This window comes from Calidris pugnax, unplaced genomic scaffold, assembly GCF_001431845.1.
Source record: "Calidris pugnax isolate Ruff unplaced genomic scaffold, ASM143184v1 scaffold219, whole genome shotgun sequence".
In the NCBI taxonomy this organism is placed as follows: domain Eukaryota; kingdom Metazoa; phylum Chordata; class Aves; order Charadriiformes; family Scolopacidae; genus Calidris; species Calidris pugnax.
The window spans coordinates 8,331,960-8,355,314 of NW_015094507.1; the positions used below are offsets into that span (position 1 = coordinate 8,331,960).

The 23,355-nt window shown below is 42.8% G+C and overlaps 2 protein-coding genes across 2 annotated transcripts in view; both read right to left on the reverse strand.

Annotated features, from left to right (window-relative positions):
* Positions 1-6,267: 6,267 nt before the first annotated feature.
* LOC106901782 lies at positions 6,268-18,660 on the reverse strand. Its single transcript, XM_014964757.1, has 7 exons — positions 17,636-18,660; positions 17,129-17,249; positions 15,921-16,030; positions 14,756-14,809; positions 11,200-11,352; positions 7,966-8,092; positions 6,268-6,414 (listed from the first exon to the last, which is right to left on the reverse strand). The coding sequence occupies exons 1-7, from the start codon at positions 17,750-17,752 to the stop codon at positions 6,398-6,400; spliced, it is 699 nt and encodes a 232-aa protein (XP_014820243.1). The 5' UTR covers positions 17,753-18,660; the 3' UTR covers positions 6,268-6,397.
* Positions 18,661-19,635: 975 nt separating this feature from the next.
* LOC106901588 (transmembrane protein FLJ37396) overlaps positions 19,636-23,355 on the reverse strand; it is a 60,335-nt gene continuing 56,615 nt past the window's right edge. Inside the window, 3 exon segments of the mRNA XM_014964434.1 lie at positions 19,636-20,961; positions 21,400-21,495; positions 22,615-22,757. The gene's annotated coding sequence lies outside the window, so the exon portion shown is untranslated.

Genomic DNA, 23,355 nt, shown 5'->3' on the forward strand with positions numbered 1-23,355 from the left:
AGGCAAAAAGGAAAAAGTTAGTTTTTTTTTCTTCCCCCCCCCCCCCCGCCATTTTCTTAGTTACTCTAGCACTGTGCAAGGAGCTGCCCTTCTTCCCTCTTCTAGGGGGAGGGGAGAGAAGGTGCTGGGGAAGGTGGAGACACTGGTGCATTTGATGAGTCATCTTTAAACAGGCAAGAGAAGTTCAGTGCACAGGCAGCAGCCCCTGGGGTGAGAGCACTGCGCTGGGCAGGATGTGGTGTTCAGGGGTTGCAGGAGGACAGCAGTAAAAACAAAACTTACAACAACAAAAAAAACCCAACACCAGCCCCAGTGCTTTTGCTGTAAGCACTTAGCAAGGCTTTGCACCATCACGTTCCAAGGTTACCACAATAAAAAGAAACCTTTTAGTTTTGACTGATATCCTTGCCTGTACTGTGCTGCGCTCGCTGAAGGGAGGATCTGCATCAGCCAGTACCTAAAATGGATAAGCAGATTAACTGACAGCCGCTGGAATGGGACGCTGCATCCAAATCTGTTGATGTATGCACAGCATGGAGTATTACTGCCTCCCTTCCATTTGGATATAAATGGTCCTTTTCTTATTTCAAGGTTGCCAGTTCAGTGACATTTTCCTAAAATGCCCTGTACTGATTTAGGTTTACTTCTGGACCAGCCTTTGTTTCTGGAGCTGCGTGAGGACAGCAGGAAGAGACTTTTCCGTGAGGTGTGGTCGTAGCCCGTCTGCCATTCCCTCCCTCCATCTGAGAGGCACCTGGAAGCATAAGTAACACATAAAAAGCATCACCAACCATGACATGGTACTAAATAAATAAAAAAAAAAATAAAATCTTTCCTGGATCATTGCTAACTAAATACCTCCCTCCTGCCCCCTTTCCTACATCAATTTTTGGAACATTTGGAACAAAAAAAAAGTAGGATTTTGGTATCACAGGTAAAAGCAGCAACTTCAGGCAGGTAGGATCAGAAATCACTGATCAAGCTTTCCAAGCTCCATGAATTATGTTAAAAAGTTACCTAACAAACAGACAAGAAGAAAGATTTTTGTTAAAGGTTTATGGTCCAGGTTAATTTAGTTAAAGGCTAGAAAGCTCTCACTGCTGTTTTGAGATCCTCTAAAGGTACCAGGTATCTAATTGACTTAGTCTTGTTTGGCTACCCCACATGATTTGTGAGTAAGCGGTTCCAGAACCAGAGCCACTAATGAAGCCTGATTTCCTACCTCTTGGGATCCTTCATTTCCTATTGCCTCCTCCCCTAAATGCAGCTCCCCTTGCATTTCCTATGATATCCCTACAAAGCACAAGACAATGCAAGTTATGGTTTAAAGTTACTAACACATTTCTTGTGCTCCCTGAGCAGCTGCAGTGGAGGAAGGCGTATGGCTTTTGAGTTGTCTGACTTCTCTTCAAGACCACTCTTCTACCTAAATGCTTTCATTACAGAGGAGGTCTTCTCCTCTTTCATATTTGGCTTGAGTTACTTGTTGCTTCAAAGGTTAAGGAGGGATGGGGAGACATGGACACGTAGCTCAGAAGACTTATTTCCCCAAGAGAGCAGGTCTTTACCTGCAGTCACATTCCTCTGGGAAACTGCAGCTTCCAAGTCATAAACTTGACACTGCAGTTCATCATCCTGCTGGAAGGCCTCCCATTTTAAACTGCACTCTTGGGTTAACTGGCTTCTTAGCTAAAAAGGTGGTAAAAGGATTAACGGCAGCCACAAAAATTCATCCTGTCAGCTCTGCCTCAGAACAGGGGCCTCAATGTAAAGGAAAATACGTTGTTGCCCTGTGTGCTCTTGTGAATGAGAGGCCATCACTTCTTGCTGGCTGAAATAATCCATAATTACAGTTTTGCTAACATATCCGTAATCCCTCTGAATGCAAAATACAGCACAAATAGAAAAAGATAACACAGGTGTTTTCTCACTGTTCTCTGCATATAAACCTAATTCAACAAGACCCCGTCTCCATTTTCAGGGCTGAAATATGTGGAAAAAACCAGCAGCTCTTCCCTCATCTCTCCCACAGCCTCTGTAATTGCTAACTAAGTTTATGTAGAGAGTTTGTTAGTGTCAATGACCGTGTAGGTGCCAGCTGCAGCTGAGGCTGTTGTGTGGCAATAAAGCCTGCACACTGCGGTTGCCATTTCCTTTTCTACTCTGCTTAAAGGCTGCTCCAGATGTCAACCTCTCTGACCTCTTGAAGAGTTATTTTGTAAACACAGGAAAACACTTTGGAGCCCCATCAAAGAGAGATACCAATGAAATCAAGTGGTCCTACCTACCTGCACCAACTGCTTTGGCTGTGTGAAAGTCTCTTATATGATTTTGGTTAGAAAACATGCCAGCAGCCTGAGAAATTATTCCCAGCAGAATGGCATTTGTCATCCTGACTCTGGAAAACAAACAGCCCGTGCTTTCACCTTGATGGTTTAGAAGATTGAAGACAGAATATACTCTGCTTGGTTTACAGGAGAGGCATTCAGAGACATTTACAAAGCTTTTTTCTCTCTAGAGGCAGACAGCAAGGGCAAGGAGACTTCAGTGGCACCAAAGTTGTCAGTTAGTAGATGGATACATCTAGTTAAAGGCTAATCAAGTGGTTTCCAAACACTATTTTGTTCTGTGGGCTACGCTACAAAAGCAGCACTGCACATTTCACAGCCAAAAGCCCACTCTACGAGCTGTGCTAAACACAGAGACTATTTACCTGGCCAAATCAGTTTTTAAATTGAAGGAGTTAAATCTCTTTTACGGGAAGATAATCTTAAGAGCGGATCTGGTTACTCAGTTACACTAAATCAATGAGTAGCAACGCACTAACAGATTTAAACTCAATACATCAGTACAATGGCATCAGTTTAATGAAAAGTAATGCCATTTCTGTGGCCAGACTGGATTAAAGCAGTTCCCTTCCCACTTGGTAGTCCAGAGTTTGGGAAATAGTGGTGTGATGTATGTGAAACAGAGGTAAGGGCAGAGGGTAAAGGCAGAGCAGATAAAGCTAAAGGAGAGCCGTTTGTCAGCTCTGCAGTGCTGGTGTCAAAGCCCTGCCTGGGGAGTATCACGGGGAGAGCCAGGAAAGCAACAAGCACTGCAGACCTGGGAACATGGCCCCAGCAGGGAGGCAGAACCCCAGTGAGGCTCCAAAGCTCCCCATTTAATCCAGTGACAAGGATGGTGGTTGCAGCAGAGGCCTGGGGCTCTGCTGGGAGACATCCCAACAGGGATGTGGCTGGCTAATGCCTCTGGAGCCACTGAGCCCAGCCACTTGCTGTGCCCCCTGATCCTCCTAGGGGTGCCAGCTTCTTCTGTCAAGCCCATTCCCACTGCACCAGCACCTTACACAAACCCTCAGGCAGTTTACCTCAAAAATAAGGAGTGTAATACTCACTTTCTAGAGCAGGGATACCAAGCCAGGCTCAACGGCAAGATCCTGAGAAGCATCAGAAACTCAGCTCTTTTTCTTCCATCTCTTCAAGCATCTTCTCTGTGTTTTCAGCTTTCATCACACTGAGTATTTGTTTCTTCTTGACTTTTTGTGTCTTCCTCTGTGCTACTTCCAACAGCATTCGTTTCTACAACATGAAAGTTTCAGGCTTGGATTACCTTCCTCCAGTCCCCACAGACACCTCTTTAGATTCCTTTCCAAACCCTGATGGTCAGTCCTCAGAGGTCCTGCCCAGCTGAGCTGAATGAGGAGACACCCAATCCCACATGGCTTGGTACTGAAGATAATGAAACATTGATAAACAAATTTCAATTACCCTATGATCTTATGAAAGGACCAGAGTCAGGCCTAAACCCAAAAGAAAATCTGGATTGTGGGAATGGGGAGCACAAGGGAAGGGGAAGGGGGAGCGGGGCCAGAATGCTGGATTTACATCCTTGCTTGTTAGAGAGAGAAGCCTCAAAACAACATTCATGTGTAGAACTCATTCAGTTGCAAACAAACAAGAAGGCAGTTGCTTCCAATTTCCTCAGCCTGCTGTAATTTGCTTTCTGCAACCAGCCTCTGGTCTGCCTGTGGAATTGTTTTTAAAGCAACGTATAAACAAGGAAGGAGAGGGGGGAAAATGAGCACAGCTTTTTCAAGCATTACTGGTTTTACTGGGTTTGTAGAGACAGCCGGTAAGTATTTTAGAATCTGTGCCACATTTGAATGCAATGGTGTGACAAGCCATGCAGATCAGGTCAAACCCTCCTGTACTGCTAAGGGTTGGGGAATGGAGTCTGCTGTTTGTAAACACCAGCATCACAATCTGTACCAAGAAGTTAGGAAGAAGACAAAGAACCAGAAGGTGATGTCAGAAACCAAATTAAAACAAAACCACCACCACCAGCTGCTAGAAGGATGGTAGATGCAGTGGGTCTTTTGGAAGTAAATTAACAGCTTGTCAGTGAAGACAATTTATCCAAAGCCAAAGGCAACTCCACGCTGGGGAAAAATCTGAATACAAATGGCTAAAAGCAGTCACAGCCCAAGCATTTTCTGTTAGGGAGCTCTCTAAGCTTTACTAAGCTTGGAGTTTCATAGATCAATAAGCTCAGAATGGAGCAATAGAGCCATCAGATGTGACTTTTTAATATCATATTTACCTCAGTTACCCTTGTATTGGAATGAGCAAGTTGGTTTGCCTAAACAGTATTTCCCAGAAAGCTGCCTGGTCGTGACTTGAAGATACTGGATCAGACATACTGTCATTTCCATGGGTAATCACACTTTGAAAACATTGTTTCTACTTCCCCATTTTCAGTTTTAACTTCTAGGCACGGCCTCTTGTTAATACCTTTCCCAAGAACCCTTTAATATCTGCTATTCTCTCCCAACAAAACCATCTATAGACTGTAACCAGTCCTTCCAAGCTTCACACTCCATGGCCAGTCGTCTGCCTGTAACGACCACTGTCCTCTTCAGGGATCACAGAATCACAGAATCACAGAATCTTCTAGGTTGGAAGGGACCTTAAAGATCATCTTGTCCAACCGTCAACCTAACTGACAAAAATAGACACCCACACAACAAACAAGGAACATCATCACTAAACCATACCTCCCAGCACTACATCAACCCGTCTTTTGAACATCTCCAGGGATGGATGCAGTCTCCCTGTTCTGTATGAGTCCTGCTTTCCTCTCCTCCTTCATCTGCTGGGGCACTGCAATGCATCCTGGAGGGATAACCAAGCTCCCAAGCTGTCTGTATGATTCTGTACTCCTGCTCTGCCCACATCGGTATTCACTAAATGTGCCTGATCAAATCCACTAACATTCCTCCCCAAATATGTCATCGGTAAATTTTATAATCTATAATTTTATATTTATTTCCAAGCCACTGACAAAAATGTTCAATACTGATAGTTCTGCTACCAACCCTTATAGAAATCCATCAGAAACCATCTTCATTTAAGGAAAATAGCACATCTTTATATGTCAAAAAATCTAGCTCTCAATCTATTTAGCATTTTTATTGATATTGTGTAATACTAACATTTAAAATACAAAAGTTACGTGCTGCTAACTCAAGTGTTACAAGGCCCTTCCAAATATCCATTACATCTCTAGAATTATGCTTATGTATCTAACTTGTAATCTTATCAGCAGAATGAAATGAGGTTGGTTTGACAAGACTTATTTTCCATACAATCATGTTCCTCGGCACTAAGTATATTGCAAGTGAAGGGTGTGCTTTTCAATTTGACTTTGAGGAATGGGCTATTTCAGCGTGTGTAGCCATGTGTAGAAATGAAAGGGAGCTTGCTGGGGCAGTGATATATCCATGAAGGTGTTCAGATGGGAAAAAAACCCCAATGAATATTTGTTCTGGATTTAATGACAGCACCCCTGAATGTTTCCTTGAAATTTAATGATTTGGTGGAAGAATAATAACCTCAAGATCTGTAATGTATTTTATCCATGGAATAAAATGTGTGTCTTTTCCTCTACTAAAATATACATGCAGCCCTGTTGATTGTGTAGTGCCTGTAGCTGTCGTTTTGGGATGCGACTCAAACTTTATCCAAGATGCTACATTTTCCCTACTTCTCTCTACCTGCAATGGTGAAAACACTCAGACAAACATGTTGTTTCAGTGACATAAAAACCACCTCCAGCTTCAGTAACTCTATTATGCAGTTAGTTTTGAATCTCTTTCTCTCCTAGAATGACAGTAGGCAAACTCCTCATTAAAGCAAGTGAGATGGAGAGGAGAATTTAACTTGTTGCACTGATGAATCAGGAGCTGCTGAATTCAAATACCTGTTTATGTAGCTGCTTCTTTAGCTTGCCATTGTCTGCTTGAGAGGTTGCTAGAGCTTTCCTTACAGGCGTGAGCTGACCCTGAAATGAAGTCACCTCTTGTTCTGTCATCATCTTAGCATTCAGACACTCTTCTTCATTTTGAAGAGCTTCCTGTAAAGAGAAAGTATGAAACAGAAGCAATGATGGCCACTTTTATATGGCACTAGCAGGTTTCTTGAAATGTAAATCTCTCAGAGATTTTTAGTAAAGTGGGATTCAGTTGCTCCTATTTTCTAATAAAGGCTGGGCCACCTTAAGGCTAAGTGGGGAACAGGATGGAGTAGAGGGGTCTTCTACAGGGAAAACTGTAAGATAATCTTTCATATGGGTACAACTGGACATCTTCAATTACACTCACATGTCAACAATTCAAGTTCTCGTGTGCAAACAAGCTCAGAGCAATGTAAATCTTGATCTTTCTTATGCATTAGAAACACCTGTCCATCTACTAATCTGTTTATTGCTTCATTATCTCTAAAGTAAAAATGTGTGTGGTGAAGCTTTTTTTCCTTCTGGGCGGGGTCTTCTTTGTTTGTTTTAAACACAAACATAAATAAGTGTATACGTTTTACTGTCAGGCACAGCTTTAGCAGCCCTCTCTCTTTTCCCAGTCACGTAGACTGGAAAAAGCAAGGTCCGTGATCCGCTGCACTTGGAGTGGAGGACAGTGAAATACAAGCTCTTAGATCTTCAGGATCATTGCAAAGTCAGACACAAGAAAGCTCCGTCTGAGCAAGATGAGCTAGTTTCTAAATTTAAAAAGCCAAAATCTCCCATTTATTTTTCTCAGTTTCAGGCTTTTCTTTTAAAGCCTGTGAAGATAGCTCTTATTTCTTATTTAAATCCACACATTTGCAATAATTCAATCCATCTTTGACTGATCTGTTTAATAAAATATTCTAATGTTTAGCATCTTGCTCATATAACTGAACTAAGCGTATGCAACATCCAGTTTTATTTGGGCTTAAAATTAACAAGCACACAAAACCCATTTTGTTTTTTCACTCTTTTAAGTTAACAAATATGATCCATTCTGCCTTGCCTTTGCTCGACATGTGCAGCTAATTAACCTGTATAACAATCAATAACCTGATTGTTCCATTCTAATCAGCCTCGTTTAAAGCAGTGAGGCACTTTTCTTTCCATCCATCTTCACTTTAGTTTAATTTAGTCATTTTTGTGCTTCATCTTGTATTTCTGTAATTAAATTTATAACCTCATGCTGTGTTCTGCTTTGTTTAAGCAGATACCAATTTAAAAAAAAAAAACACCACAAACCTCAGCCACCTCCCAAGCCAATAGTCGGCTTCATTTTCACTTCATGTCTGCCCTTCTTCTTTTACATATGTTTTGGTCAGTTGTGAAATAGTTGAGTTTGTTATAAGTCACAATTAGTCTGACTCAACAACAAAATTAGGCATACTACAGGCTACTCTCACTTCCTAGATTCTTGCTTCAAGGGATTAGTTTCATGCTCTTCACATCTAAAGACCACCCTTATACCCATAATATAGAGAAGAAAGTTTAGAATTTGTACCCAAAATCTGCAGTTACTGTGAGATCCCATAGACTCACTGAGCAGTAGTGAGCCTGCCCAATCCGACCATTAGTTTTGCAGAAAATTAGACACTAATAACAGAAGAAATGGTGGGGAAATATCACCTTCTCTAAGGTTTGCAGAGAGCTGTGCCTTCTGAGTGATTTGCTTCCAACAGTTCAGAGCCATCAGCTTACAAACCAGCTTGCTTAGCCTGGTATTGCCATCCCTCAAGAGCTGCAGCTGTTCCTGCTAAAGAAGACATCAGTAAGAGTAGACCTGCAATGATTGTTTTCTCCAGGAAGAAACGTGCGATTTGGAAGTAAATGCAATTGTAAAAGCACACAACTATTTGTATTTCATTTTAATTTTCAAATGCTTGAACTTTGCAATTTGAAACAGTGCAGCCTTTGGCAATAAATTTCTATTACTGTGTCTCCAGGGAAACAGGAAATGTGAACATTGCCCAGAAACTGGGAAAAAAATGGAAGAAATTTAGTCCAAAACAGTAAGCAGGTAAACATTCTTATGCCACATGGGGATTCTGGTCCATACCATATTCAGCAACCTGGTGTACCCTAAATACAATGTCTTTAATAGGGACAAAATTGGTAGATTCATGAGAAGTATAGTCGTCAAGTTTTTTTCTTCTTTGTGCAAAATAGCAGACTGCCTCCTGAAAACTGTTCTTAAGGCAGAGGAAAGCAGTTTCATTATGCAAAAATCATAGAAACAAAGGTTCCAGAGGACTGCTGGAGGTCCTGGCCCTCCTGGCAGAAGTGTCTCTGCACAGAAGCTCTACCATTCAGTTGCAACTCACCCTCATACCCTTTGTGTCCTGTATTAGTTTTATCTGCAGCTGGGCTTTGGCCTTCCTAATTTCATCACTCTGGGTCTGAACTCTGATATTCTGCCTCTGTTCCCTGTCCATGTTTGCACCACTTGCAATCTCTCTTTTTGTATTTTAGTCCTTTAAGAATCTCCTTGCTGAGTCAAGCAAGGCCAAGTTTCTGCTAAATTCCCTGGTCTTCTTACATAAGAGGGTAGTTGGGTTTGAAATCTCTTTAAAAATCAACCAGCTTTCCTTGGTACTTTTCCCCTCTTGGCAGTTTCCCAGGGATTCTGCCTAGCAATTCCCTAAATAAGTCACAGTCTGCTCTCCTGAAGTCCCAAGTCCTAGCTCTGCAGCATAATTTTGCAACCTTTCTCCTGACCCTGAAATAACTTCATAGTCACTGCAGCCTCAGATTACATACATCCATGATGATATTCACCACCAGTTTTTCCTTATTTGTGAGCAGCAAAAGTGGGGACTTACCGTGACTGACTCCTCTAGCATTTCTATTTAGGATGAGACCCCACCTGGAGCACTGCATCCAGTTCTGGAGCCCCCAACATAAGAAGGATATGGACCTGTTGGAAGGATTCCAGAGGAGGGCCATGAAGATGATCAGAGGGCTGGAGCTCCTCTGCTATGAAGACAGGCTGAGAGAGTTCTCCAGGTTGTTCAGTCTGAAGAAGAAAAGGCTCCAGGAGACCTTATAGCAGCCTTCCAGAATCTGAAGGGGGCTAGAGGTGAGATGGGGAGGGACTCCTGATCAGGGAGTGTAGTGATAGGATGAGGGATAATGGTTTTAAACTGAAAGAGGGTAGTTTAGATATTAGGAAGAATTTTTTTACTGTGAGGGTGGTGAGACCCTAGCCCAAGTTGCCCAGAGAAGCTGTGGATGCCCCATCCCCGGAAGTGTTGAAGGCCAAGCTGGATGGGGCTTTGAGCAACCTGCTCTAGTGGGAGGTGTCCCTGCCCATGGCAAGGGGTTGGAACTAGATGGTCTTAAAGGTTCCTTCCAACCTAAACCATTCTGTGATTCTATGATTATCACTAGTGCTGTCTAGGAACTGCCTAGGTTTTCACAGTGCTGCGTCCCCCTTCCATTAGATTTCCAGATGGATAAAACCTGCATGAACACCAAGGCCTCAAATCAAAACCACTTTTCTTAGCTTTCTATAGGCAATCCCATCTAATTTATCCTCTGGACAAGGTAGTTTGTAACAGACCCCACCACGGTCATTAATAATCACTAACGTTCTTCCATCCTCTGACCTTGACTCATAGGCTTTCAGTAGCACCTCTCCATGTTCATACAAGAGCTCTGTGCAGGGAATGAGCTCCTTACACAGAGCACAATTCTCACTCCTCTTCCCTGCTGATCCTTTTTCAACATCCTGTAACCACCCATGACTATGCTGTGCACCAGCCCACCAAGTTTCCATGACTCTGCTCAAACCAGAGCCCTTTGACTGAACATAAGCTCCCCACTCTCCTTGTCCACTGCCTCAGCACATTGTCCTTTCCAAGTGGGGATGTGGAAATCTCCCTGCAGCCTTCTCACACATGGACCTGTTCCATTTCCACTAGTACCTCATTTACTTCTGCGTGTCCCCATCCCCCAGGTTCACTGGGGGTGTGGAAAGCCCTTCTCACTGTTAGCATTAGAGTTATATCCTGCTTCTCAAGCTTCTCTGCTTGAGAAATCTGCAGGCGTATTTGCTTTAGACAGAGGTATTTAGCCATTATCCGTTTGATCTCATTTGTATTCAGTGAATGACTACCATAACTTTAGTACAAATTAAACTTAGCTGAGGAGGGATATGTTTGACTATGAAAGGGATTGATTTGGAAGTTGTAGCCTGGAAATTACTTTCCGGTTTTTAGTTTATAACTCCAGAACATCAGTTTTGGGGGCACTTTTTCAAAACATAAAGCTGAATAAATTTTTGATTCTAAGTAACCCCAAGTAGAAAAAAGGATTCTGCCCCCATTCTTTTATGTGACCAGTTTGCACAATAAGAAGATCAAACTCCCATCAAGACATTTATCAGGGTCACTGAAACAACACATTCTCTTCCCCCACTCAGAAAAGGGCCAATGACAACACATGACAATGCTGACATATGACTGACTCTGAGTTCGCATTTATACTTCTTCAGATCCAAGTTCCACCTCTCTGTTGTTCCCTGTAGAAAGCATGGTGTTAGTTTCACCCAGAACAGACTGAAAGCAGAGTTCCTAAGCTTAGAACCAAATTCAGTTCAAATACATGCAGATATTCAGAGTCTAAGGGCTGGGTTTGGCCCAAAATTTCTGCACTTGGAGTATAAACACACAGTCAAAAATGACTGATTCATGACAGCCTCACAAATTAGTAACTATTAACAGAGTCTACTAATGGACCACCTCCATGCTCGGCACTCAACCAGTGTCCCAAATAGAGTGCAATAACTTAAGCCATCTTCAGCAAGCTTAAGCAGGATATTATCCTGTGTTCGTTTACTAAGACACATATGTATTTCCTTACTTTAAACAAATGTTCTTTCAAGTCACCATTATTTTTAGTGGAGGCAAACTTTTTCTTCAGATTAATCATATTGTCAACTCCTTCTCTTCTCACTTCACTGATGATTTCAAACACTCGTTGCTCAATGCTAAGGCGATAGACATCCAACTTTCCCTGCAATTACAAACAGAACCCACAAGACATGAAGTGTGCACATATGGGAAGGCAACGTTCAGATTTCAGAAGTCTCTCAGCTACAACCAGATGGTCTTTCTTCATAATTATTTTCTGTATCAGGAAGCCGGAGCAATATTCTTCTTGCATCCAGGCACTACAAGAAGTGGAATTTCAATTGCATCATTTGCAGGCAACCTATTAGCAATCCTGGGATGGATGTATCTAATGATACAAACAGCACCATCGTGAAAAAAAAGGCTTGCAGGTGAAAACTGAACTCACCCTCAGGATTGGAAAAGAAATCACAATCTTCCTCAAGAAGCTATTTCCCTGGCTGGAGACATTAATGGGCTTGTGGACCATCAATCAAAACCCTGGGGATCTGATGCAGGTAGTTGCTCTATAATATACATGGTCACAACCAGGTCAGTTAGAGTATCTGATTTCACAACACAGGCTGGGCTGGGGTATCTTATTTTTGTAAATAATGACATATGTCACCCCAAAGAAATCGGTGGACTACCTGAAAACAAAGGCATTGTCAGAGTGAGCAATACAATTACACAGTGGACATAAAGTTTCCAAGAAAACTAATGCAGAATATTACAAACTGAAGTATTTTATCCAAAAAGTTCCCTCCACTGTAACTAAAAAGAGCTTCCATCACTCTCTCTAATGTGGTAGCTGTTCCACAGAGAATACGCCTCCTCTCTTGGAAAAGGTACACTATTTTTCTACCAGACATTTTTACAAGATGCTTCTAGCAGCAGGAGATAAATGATTCACCCATTCATCCACCTGGCACACTGCAGCAATTTATTCCTTTGAGTGCTACACTTGTTGGCAAATTACACAGCAGCACAAAAGAGACCGATCAAGCACCCTCTCTTACTCTGTACCTACTTTTAGAGGGACATGTCACAAATAGGTTCCACACTAATGATTCATATTCATCCTGTACTTCTTTTCTAATCTTCTCTTTGAGACCAAGATTTTCTTCCTCTAAGTCAGTGAGCTGGGATCTGAGAGCAGTTATTTCCATAATCATCCCATTGCACATCCCCAAAATCTGTCACAGCAGAGAAAGTGAACGAGCAAAGCTAGGGATGAGCACGCGCCGTAGCCTGGGAGTAAACCATTCACAGCTCTGAATATGTTGTGTGATACCTACCTAAGTAGAGCAAGAATATCTTCCTGAGCGGCCTGATGAAAATAATCCATTGATGATATGGAATAATCCATTTTGTACATCTCTGTTGATTTTAGAAACATTTCTTCTCTGGAAAGTAGGAACAGTTGTGGCAGTTCACGACCAATATTTGAAGGGGGAAATGCTTAAGTTTCACATATAACCTTAAAAACACTGTTTCTGGTCATCAGGAAATAAATATCTCCTCGCTAATAGGTATGAGAACTGACAGAAGGAAATATGTGCAGAGAAGAGAGGAGCAGAAGGATTAGGGAGCAGGATTAGGGAATCTGATTTTAGGAGAAGATCCGGTCCATGGCTCTGCTATGTCAGTGAGCCTGGCCTCCCATAGCATGACCTCCCCTGCCTCCAGAGAGAAAGTCAGAAGAACTGTGACCAGGCTTCATTCAGTAAGCTGTGAGGTAATGCATTTATCAGACCAAACAGACTGTCTGCTGATAAGGTGGTACATACAGACCATTTAATGTATGATAAAAACAACTATGTGTTCCATTTGTTGATACTTGACAATTAACATACCCTCAGAAAGGGCATATGGGTTAGCACAAATAGGAAGGTACATGATAGAACTTAAAAAGAGTTAAATGTCAGAATTTAAATTTCACATCGGTAGGTCATTGCTAGGTATAAATGTTTGGTCATTTTCATACCACTGAACAGCATTTGCAAACAGATGAACACAATGGAGGAAAGCTAAAAATCATTCCTAGCATATTACGTTATTCAGATAAGAAACGGGCCCAGCTGCAGACGGCAGGCACAGCCAACAGCACAGGCTGCTTTCAAGGTTGCCTGGCATCTCCACATGCCAGATCCAAGTAGTAAATGCTAATAACTTCACTGGATTCTTGCTGAAATTTTCTGTGTCATTTTTTTTTTGTCTTACAGCAAACATTACTGAGACACTTCTAAAAACGTATGTTGGGGAAAATACATGTATTTTAGCCCTGCTGAAGAAATCTCGTGATATTTATTCAGAGCAGTACTAGTTTTACTCTGTTTTGGGTGTCTTTGTAGTAAAAATGGCAAAAAGTTGGACAAATTCTAAGACTTTATTGGAGGGAAGAAAACAACCCACATCATTCATGTATGTTCCTTACAGATGTTTTAGCTTTTAAACTATCTGCCATCCCATTTGGTTAATCATGCCTGAACCTTTCTCATGGTTTCTAACACCTCCACTGAGCAACTGAGCTCGCTCTTCAGACCCGCTATAATGCAATTAACTCTGCTGATTGCTTTAGGCTAGTGAGAAGTGGAACTGGGAGCAAGAAGTCTCTTCTGAGGTCAATGTGGAGCCCAGAGACAGTAGGCAGTTTCCCAGGGTGGCCAGTCACAGGGGATGAACTGTGTTGTACTCAAGGGAAGTGGCAGAGGAGACAGGGATTTGGTGGTGATGAACTAGCAAAGTGGAGTGAGGGAGACTACCCTGCCCGCAGGCTCCAGGAAAGTCCTACTGATTCCTCCTGTATCTTTCCACCCAGCTGAAACCTCACACGTGTTTCTCATGTTCTCTCTCACTCCAGCCTTCTCAAACATATGGACAGGACAGTGAAATCAGGGAAGAAGGGAGGTTGCTGACAACACACTGTACACAGAAAAAGATAGGGGGCAAAAAACTGGAAAGAAACTGATAAGAGAGTAGGGCAAGAAACTGATAAGAAGCCCAGAGAAGAACTGAAATCTTGTAGTCAGTGATGAGGACAGATGGGAAAGAGAGCTCAGGAATGAAATCCAAAATGCAGGTGTTCCTAAAAAACGCAGCTGAAGGTACAAAGTCAAATGCTCAGAACTTGAGAGGAGTTGGTTATGCAGCCGTGCTGTACCATACCTGGTACCTCCAGGGAGGTACAGCCTACATGCCTGACCCAATTCTATTTTCTGTCCCACGCAATGACTGAATGGCCCTGGGAGAAATCCCTTGTGTAGGGAGATCCATCAGTAGAAGTTTAAGTTAGAAGGTTACCAGTACATCATCCATTGTGAACACAAACAACAGAACATCAGGCTACTACCTTTGCCTTCAGGTTATCTTTGTTTTACAAGTCCTTCTGGCATGACTCCTGACAGTGCAGAGACAGCAGCCTCAGAGCCACCCTGCCTTTCTTCTCAAAGACTATCAACCATGTGTCTGCACAGTGGGACTCTGCCCCAAATGAGACCACCAATCAATAGACCCTCATCACCAACCTGTGCCAGAGCCATGCCGCTTTGGTTGCCACCTCCTTCCACTGTGTGCAGCTCCTGAAACAAAGCACAAAGATGCACAGTGACTGTGCTTGTGTCGCCCAATTCTGCTTCAACAACCTCCCAGCCTACAGCTTGACTTTATTTTTTACTTAGCAATTGCCTCCCACCCAGAGAAACCACCTTCCCCTCTTCTCAAAGAGTAGAACCAACGCTCTGAGCCTACTTGTTCTTTTTGGTAAAGTAGCCAGTGCTGCTGCTGGAGAATATTTTCATAAAACATGGAGTAGGTCTCAAAGTTGCTGCGCTCTCTGGCCATAATGTCACAGCCCAGTACGGTGAGGCACTGTTGTAAATGGCTTTTTTAAAAAGTAACCGAGAAAAAGAAAATAAGAAAGCTTGCAGGTTGCCTGAGTCATAACAGCTGCTATATACAGCATATGTCAAAATGAAACATGGTCACCTTATTGTGAATTAAATGCTTCTGCAATATCAAAATGAAGCAAAAATAAAAGTATTCAATGTAAATGCTTTTGCCCAATCTGCAGTTTCACTGAACTGATGAAAAACAGATTTATCAGTTTTTTGACTGGTTCTAGCTGCAACTATATAATGTGTTTTTTTCCATCTGAAGCTGAAAGAGAATTTTCAGCAGAGAAATGAAATCATCAGCTCAGCAACTGTCTGGAGTGCAGTTGGGCCCCAGCATCCCTTCTCTCAAAAAAACATATTTTGTGTTTTTTAACCAAAAGTGGTCATATTTTCATAAATATTTTCTTTAAATGTCACTAACACCCCCCCACAAAAGCTGATTTCTAACATGGTGCTGTATCTCTCATCTAGCAGTGACTCAGGAAGAAGAGTTCCCATTCCTGAATCCGTGAATAAAGTCCTGCAATCCTGCATTGCGGTTGCATATAAACCTCCAGCCCTAACTCATCTTCACGTTATTGCAGTCCTGAGAGCTGAAATAAACCTGCCAGAAGGCAGCAGGGCAATACACAAGTTTGCTGCCAATGCTGCTGTTACAAACCTACATAATCTGAACCTAAGCTCATAAGCTTAAGAAATGTGTTTCTCTTTCAGGTCACTGATTAACAAGAGCTTTAATAAATAAAGCTGTAAACATGATCTAATTGCTGCTTAGATAGAAATGCAGAATACATACCTCTGTATCTGATTCTTGGTAGTTTTCCATCAGCCTTTGAACAAATTTTTCAACTATCCATGGTCGTGCAACTGAGAAATTTTCTTGAGTTACCCTCTGTTTCCAGAGTTCTGCAGGGACAGAGGGAGAAAAAAAAGAAGCAACACCACCCCAACTCCCCCCCAACAAATATTGATCCTTCAGTAATCCCTGGGATTTGACACTGGGTATGCTTTACAGCTCAGGCTTTCTCAGCTTTCCCAAAATGTTTACAACAAGAAGTAAATGTCACTGCAAACAGATTGCAAAGCCTGTGTTGAGCAGCAATATCAAATTCGTTCTGGTATCAAAGCCAAAATGCAATTTCATTACAGACCAGTTCTGTCAATAATGACCTGGCCCACTGTCAATAATGACCTGGCCCACTATTGTGTATTAGAGTTTTCTGTAAATATTAAATAAAGAATATGGCTTTTGTGTGAAATTGAACATTTCTGTAGCACTAATTATTGCTGCCTGCAAGCACAACCAGTGGCAGAAGGGCACATTTTTCTTCCCTTTTATTTCCACTATTTCTTTGTTTTACTATTTGTGCCTGTGAATACCCAAACTGCCCAGATCCATGCAGTAATTGTACCAAGTAAACACCTAACATACTAAAAAGTCTGACATTTAAATTGCACTGCTAGGACTAAAATATTAGCACTCCAACACAGAGGCGTAGAAAAGTATTTTCCTATAGTTTTTTTTGGGCTGGCTGCAAACTCCAGAATAATTAGTGTTCAGCCTTGTTTGCACAATTGTTTTTGCAATGATTATAGCTAAACATTCATTTTAAAAAGAGAAAGTAAACTCGTTGATTTAGGGAATTTGAATCTGTTGAACAGACAGAATAAACAGGTCCCTGCAGAAAGGCTTGTGGTATCTCAGTACACAATTCTTCATGGCTTCCTGCTAGATGTATTTCTGGAATTTCTCACAATGGGCTCTCCAAAACAGAAGAGTTTCCTGAGGGTAAGCTGTTTTTTCATCAGTGACACATTCCCCACAATTCAGCTGGCCCCTGGCCTCCAAATGGGTGCACAGGGAAGTGGGGAGATGAGAGCAAATGTGCTCTCCTGGTCATATTCAGGACAACTCTTTGCTGCCTTTATGGACTGTAGGTTATTTTTCCCACTCAAGACTGGAGGTCCCATATTTCTCAGGAAGGGTATTTTAATTCTCCTTACCAGTGGGGAGACTGCTCTCTTGTCTGGCTCTTTCAAGTATCACTGGAATCATCTCCTGGTTAATTTTCTTCTGCACATCATGGATCATGTGGATTTCTAGGCTTTCCAGAAGCTTTTGAAGCTGGAATCAAGTTTAATACTTAGCTCTTACTAAATCTCTGTACTGCTTATAAAGCAACTTGCCAACTAGCAAAAACTAGCAGACTAAACCAAAGCAATTCTCTTTCCATTCTTCTCTAAAATACAGTGCTTTTAGATACACTATCAAGGTTAAGATCATTTGGGGGTTACTGTGAGCTGTGCCGTGCCACAAATACTACAGATAGAGGCAGGTTCCCACATCTGGCTCCACACAGCAGAGGTGCCATTGCAGAGCCTCAGGGGTCACCCACATCTGCCCAACTTCATACTACAACAAGTCTCCAGTGGACTCCACTTATCAGAAATTGCAGGAAACCATGATGCTGTGTGGTCCCCCCAGTGCCCCACTAATTGGCCTCTCCTCACCTGGTACACCTTCACTTTGATTTCTGATGCTCCTCTGGGGGGAAGAATATGCTGAGTGCTCATGATGGGCTCTCCAAACTCCTCCTCTGTGCCCATTTGTCTGAGGACAGCTTTCATGGCTGGCTACAGGATATCTGCACTAGAATCACCAAGACATGGGTATTTCACACATTCATTCTCAAAATTGCTGTATTTGCATTCACTGACCTTGGACCTTAACTTTTCTTTTTCTTCCTCTGCCCCTGTTCCCAACCCATGCAGAATATGATTAAGCCTCAGCTCATCACGTTAGCCCCACTTGACCTATAAGTGGGACAGGGCAGTCTCTTCTTCACCGGTCCTGCCTTATTACATAGGTCAGTAATTTCTCCGAGTTCATAATAATACAAAACTAAACCCGAGGGGAAGGAACAAGTGGTTGACAAGTAAAGCAGGGAAATCTGGTCACTGGTAAGAACTTGTCTATGACCATCATTCAAATAGACCAAGAAACTCCCTCCGTCTTCTCCCTCTGCTCTCCTTCCTATCTGATCATGGGTTTGCTAAGTGCCTCTGAGTGCTAAGTGCCCAGGCAGACATGCACTTTGCTCTTAGAAGCAGAGGAGCCATTAGCAAAGCTTATATACCTTGTTACATTTTATTGCTTTAATCACGCTGCCTTTTAAACCCTCGATGGCGTGACACAAAGGTTAGCACAGAGCTCAGGAGGGAAGTAGGGAGCTCTCATCTGTGGAAGGGGAAGGGTAGAGATGTGGAGGAGGGAGACACAGTGGGATTTTGGGGTACAGGACATCCCAGGTGCTTTAACACAGCTTTACTGCAGGTGGACCTTGTGCTAAAGAGCTGTTACAGGTGCCACTACAGAATCTTCTCCTGCTGAAAGGCCAGGGTAAGCAAAGCCAGGGGCAGGGAGCTCACCTCTCCTCCCAGGACGCAATAACTGCTAATCCCGATCTCAGGCATCGCTACAAGAAAGCTCGGGGTGTGGAAGGGCTGGGAGATGCTGAAGCTGGGGCTCTCCTGCACCTGCCCATGCCCATGGGTGGAAGCAGAAGCTGTTCCTCACTCTTCACAGAGAACTTGTGCCCCTCACTCCCAGCCCTCCTGCAACCCAGGCCTGCTCTTCCCTGGAGCTGCTCCCTTGGCAGAGATGATAAATTAGATAGAGGCAAAGACGATGGGCTCCCAGAGTTGGACTGTCCCCCTCTGATCTGGTGGCAGTGCATGGGAGGTAACACTGTACACAGACAAATGGAGACCAGAACGGAGCAAACCTGATACCAGCTCTTTACACACACACAAGTTTTCTGTGACAGATTCGGACTTGCCAATCTAAAATGCCTTGGCCTTGTAAGGACAGGCCCACTGAGCATTGCTTCCTCCGGCTCCCTTGCATGACAGCAGTGTTTTCCACTGTCTTCATGCACGGATTTCACCCCTACTGTGTCATCTTGCTCTTTCACTTCCTTTCTTGTGGTTTCCGGGGACAAGGCATTTTAAAAAGTTATGTTGCATTTTCTGCTTTCAGAAAGGCCTCTCTGATGGAAATCTTCCAATTTTCTATTCTTGTCTGCTCAAAGTTGAGCCAAGTAGGAGGGCTAAGAAGAATTCTGCTACAATTCATCTAACAGGCTTCCAAAATTTCCATTTATTCAAGTACTGTATTTAACATTGTTTATGGAGCCTGAAATACAAAGGCGGGTCACACGACTGAGAAGAATGTGCTTGGAAAACATCAGCAGCAAACAGTCTGGATAGACATTGAAAGAGGGGAAAAAACAACTGCACTGAAACAAAGGAAAAAAACGTAGCTCTTAAGCCTTTAGAGAAAAGTGAAATTACTCGGTTAAGCAAAAATGAAGAAAGGTAGAAATAAAAAAAAAAAGGAAAGTGAAAGAGGGGGACAGGAGGAAAATGGATGGAGAAGGCAGAGACTTTTCTAATTTTTCACCTTTTTGATCACTCTGGAATATTCTTGCATCCAAGGTAACTCACCCATATTGCTCACAAAACTCTTTGTAGAGAGGAACTATTGATAGCCTTGCTTCAGCTTCAGTTGGCCCCATTCTGCCTTTAATACTTCTAGTTGCTTCCAGAATACCAGAAAAGATCTCAGCAAGTTACGTGGTGACCGGACTGTGATGCCTCAGCAGAAGTTTGCATGTCTTTTTGCTGTTCTGCAACCAGTCTGCACTTAAGTCAACCATTTCTGCCAAGTTCTGCTGGAAGTCACAGGGAAATGTTTTGCTTCAAAAAGCTATGGCAAACTTTTCACATGCTTTTCTTCCCAATATACAATGGGAAAAGACTTGTGACAGGCTATTTCACAATCAGAACTTGCAATGGGTCCTTACACCAGTGTTCTTCAGAGCAGGGTACAGGGAAATCCCAGGCTGGTTTTTGATCGTGGTGAGTACTCACACACAGCAGAGATGAGGATAAAATCACACAGCAGTTAAATTCTTTGTTTTATTGCTGCTTTCCCCAAGTGAATCGCTTTTAACAGCAACACTTTCTGCTTGGTCTCTAACTAAAGTACTGTTACAGAAATCAAACTCTTAGCTCAGATCTTGAGGGAAGCAGACATTAAAATAACTAACTTTGTCCTTTCCATCCATTTGACCTTGCAAATCAGTCAGTCTATCTGTTTTCCACCACAAACAGTTTGAATCCCTCCTCGTTCCTTGAACCAAATCTTTTTTCTGTCAGGTTTTAGGTGCCCCCAGCAACCATTCCTCACAGCCACAGCCACAATGCAAGTACAGCCTGGAAGAGCCTTGCTTATCCTTGACTGGGTTTGGTTTTAGACAGTGGCCAGGCTGTTCCTTTCTCCTTTGCACTGAGCAGCTCTTGATAAAGAAAGAGCTGGACCTTCAGTGGTGTGCGGGGAGAAGTCAGGACAGTCTGTTTTCTCCAGAGGTCTGGTGATACCAACAGGCCCTCAAGGGGCACGTCTCTCTAGGGATCTATCTGGGGCTTCTCTTGAGAGCACTCAGGATTTACAGGAGACCCCTTTGCTTCTTACCAGATGGCCAGGAGTAGGTGAGGTTGTTACAGCGTACCTCAGGTCTAGGTTGCTTATGTGCACAGAGTGCACAGTTGCAAAAACTATCAGGAGCCCTACACAGAAGCTGTGCAGTCCCAAAGAAACTGAGTTGTCAGTTTCTTTGGGACTTGCTCTTAGCTAACGAGGCTTGACAGTCCGCGTGATCTTCCCCAGCAGAGCCGTAGCTGTTCTGCAGTACATCCTCCACCAGAAACTGCATTGCCACCGTCTCCACGTGAGCAGCTCTTCCATCTGCACCACTCAGGCTGCACCGGCACAGCTGGAGGGGAAGGGAGAGTCTCTGAAGGTCTGCTGTGCAGAGCTTAACCAGTAACAGCAAATCGCAGGTAACTGTCAGCACAGGGCTTTTTGTGTCGTAAACACAAATGGATTTCAAGCTTTTAGCACCAAGGTCCTAAAGCACATATGCCCATGCATAAAAATTATTCGATTCTCTAGTTCTAGCACACTAGAAAAATCATAAGTATAGGTTCGTTATCAATAAAAATGCTCTGCTCTGCTTGAAGAAAGATCAAATGTGAATTAAATGGTAAAATGGGCTTTTGGAGAGAAAAGGGTGAGATGTTTTTTGTTCACTTCTCCTCTAGAAAACAAAGACAGGAAATGAGATGGTATTAGGTTGTTTTCCTGCTGCATGATAGATTCATCTTGCCTTTATTTCTTTGGACATAAGCACAAGGCTGCTGTCTCACTGTACCTGCATGTTGTAATTTATATTAATTGTGTTGTTGATAGTGACTGGAAACAATCCTCCATCCATTAGGAATGTCCTCCAAGGAAAATGCACGAGTGTCTAAAAGAATAGAGGTGACTGTTCATAAATAAGAACAACATTCAATTAGTTATGAGAGTCCCATCTAATTTGATCAGGAAAAGGCAACCCAGAGGCCAAGCTGCTATTTGATATGTGACACACTCTGCTCTGACTTTGAAAGTAGGCCACATACTAGAAAAGAGAGAAGCATCTATTATCACTCCTTGGGAAAGAGGCAATAAGATTCATTCCAGAATACATTTCCTACCAAGATGCTCTGCTACTTCTGCCTCCCCAGAATAGCTCCCACGTCCTTACCTACTTACTGTCAATCATTTCTTGCTGCTCCTATCTCAGAAGCATCAGGACATCTTATTAATCAAAGATGTCCAGATTTTGCATGCCCGTACAAATCCTCTTTCTCAGTTACGCTAAGGAGGTCCCATGTGTCATTATTACCTAAATCAAGGCAGGGGTAGCAGAAAACTGTATTCCTATAACTTATTGCTGGGGAAAGGCATTAGTAAAGGTGAAACAATAGTATCTGGTATTGGATAATTATCAGGATGGATGAAAATAAGGAACCATGAAGTTAGAATGATTATTTAAAACTGCCTATTGCCTTGGAACATGCCAATATCAGCAGGAAGACTCATCTTTACTTCCTTTAACATTACACCAGCTTTCTTTGCCCATGTCATTCAAGGTGCCTCTTTAGCACACAGGTATCTAGTTCGACATTATGTAGCTCTGTGTGACACTATAGCTAAGAAACCTCTAGATATAAATATCTTGCACACAACCATGACAGACACAGTCGGGCAATTAAAACTGCAACCAGGTGATGGGAGAGCTCAAAAGGGTAATTACCAAAACTGAAAGTTAGTAGAAACACCAACATCTATCATACAGAAAAACTCCATTTTGGTGACATCAGTGTGATTACATTCCGTCTCCAATTTTTATTACTCACTTCTGCACAGAATGTTTTCTAGAATTCCTAATGGTGAATCAAGTTAATTAGCTATTAGTGGTTAGGTTCTTTGCACCATGGTAGGGAAGCAGTAAGCACACCAGCAAGAACTGCAGAGGACTTTGTTCTCCAAAGAGCTTGATGCAAACAGAGGAAGAGTGCCTCGGAGGGTGTGCTTTACTCACCTTGGAGCTTTGAGGATGCAGAAGCTGTGGGGGCCGTAGCTGTGAAGCAAATGCATTCTGAATTGTGGAGTTACTCAGTGGAGGTATACCCTGCCTGTAACACTCTGGTAGGCTGAAACATTCCCCAAGGACAAAAATGTCCTCTGTAAAGGAAACAAAATGTTTGTATTAAAAAGAAGTAAGGTGACTTCAAAAATATCCCACTGCTCTTCACCATAACCCAACATGGGAGCGAGTGTTAAGGATAGCAGCAGATATGACAGTTAAAACTAATAGACACAAATGTCAATCATGTAGATGCACATGTGAAAGTGCATCTGACTGGGGACATTTGCAGCAAAACACATGCCTATGCTGACAAAGAGGGACACTCAGGTAGTTAATAGACTGGATATCAATCCAGGAGCTCTACTGCTTCTGATTCCTGGTAATAGGACAATTTCCTATACAAAGTGGGAGAGCCACTAAAGATTTTCCAAGTTTTCAAAAGTGTTTGTGAAGCTTTGGAAGCTTAATTATAAGGATGCTTGGAGTCCAGAGCTAGGGTTAGCAACAACACTCCCCACTGATTTCCATGAGACCTGGTCTCACCCAGGAGATGCACCTGGTCTCACCCAGCAGATGCTGGGCCAGGCAGACACACCAGAGCCCAGCAGAGCAGCAGGAGCTGCTAGACCAGCAGAGTGCTGCTCCACACCAGAGGTGTACGGGGCTTCTGGGGCCCAGCTGGCTCCTCATGCT

Coding starts and splice junctions, on each gene's coding strand:
- LOC106901782 (XM_014964757.1), bottom strand. CDS start 17,752: ATGAAAGCTGTCCTCAGACAAATGGGCACAGAGGAGGAGTTTGGAGAG. Junction 14,810..15,920: donor ACCAAGAATCAGATACAGAG/GTATGTATTCTG, acceptor GCTTTGTTTCAG/GAGCTGCACACAGTGGAAGG. Junction 8,093..11,199: donor TGAAAGAACATTTGTTTAAA/GTAAGGAAATAC, acceptor TGTCTTCTTTAG/CAGGAACAGCTGCAGCTCTT.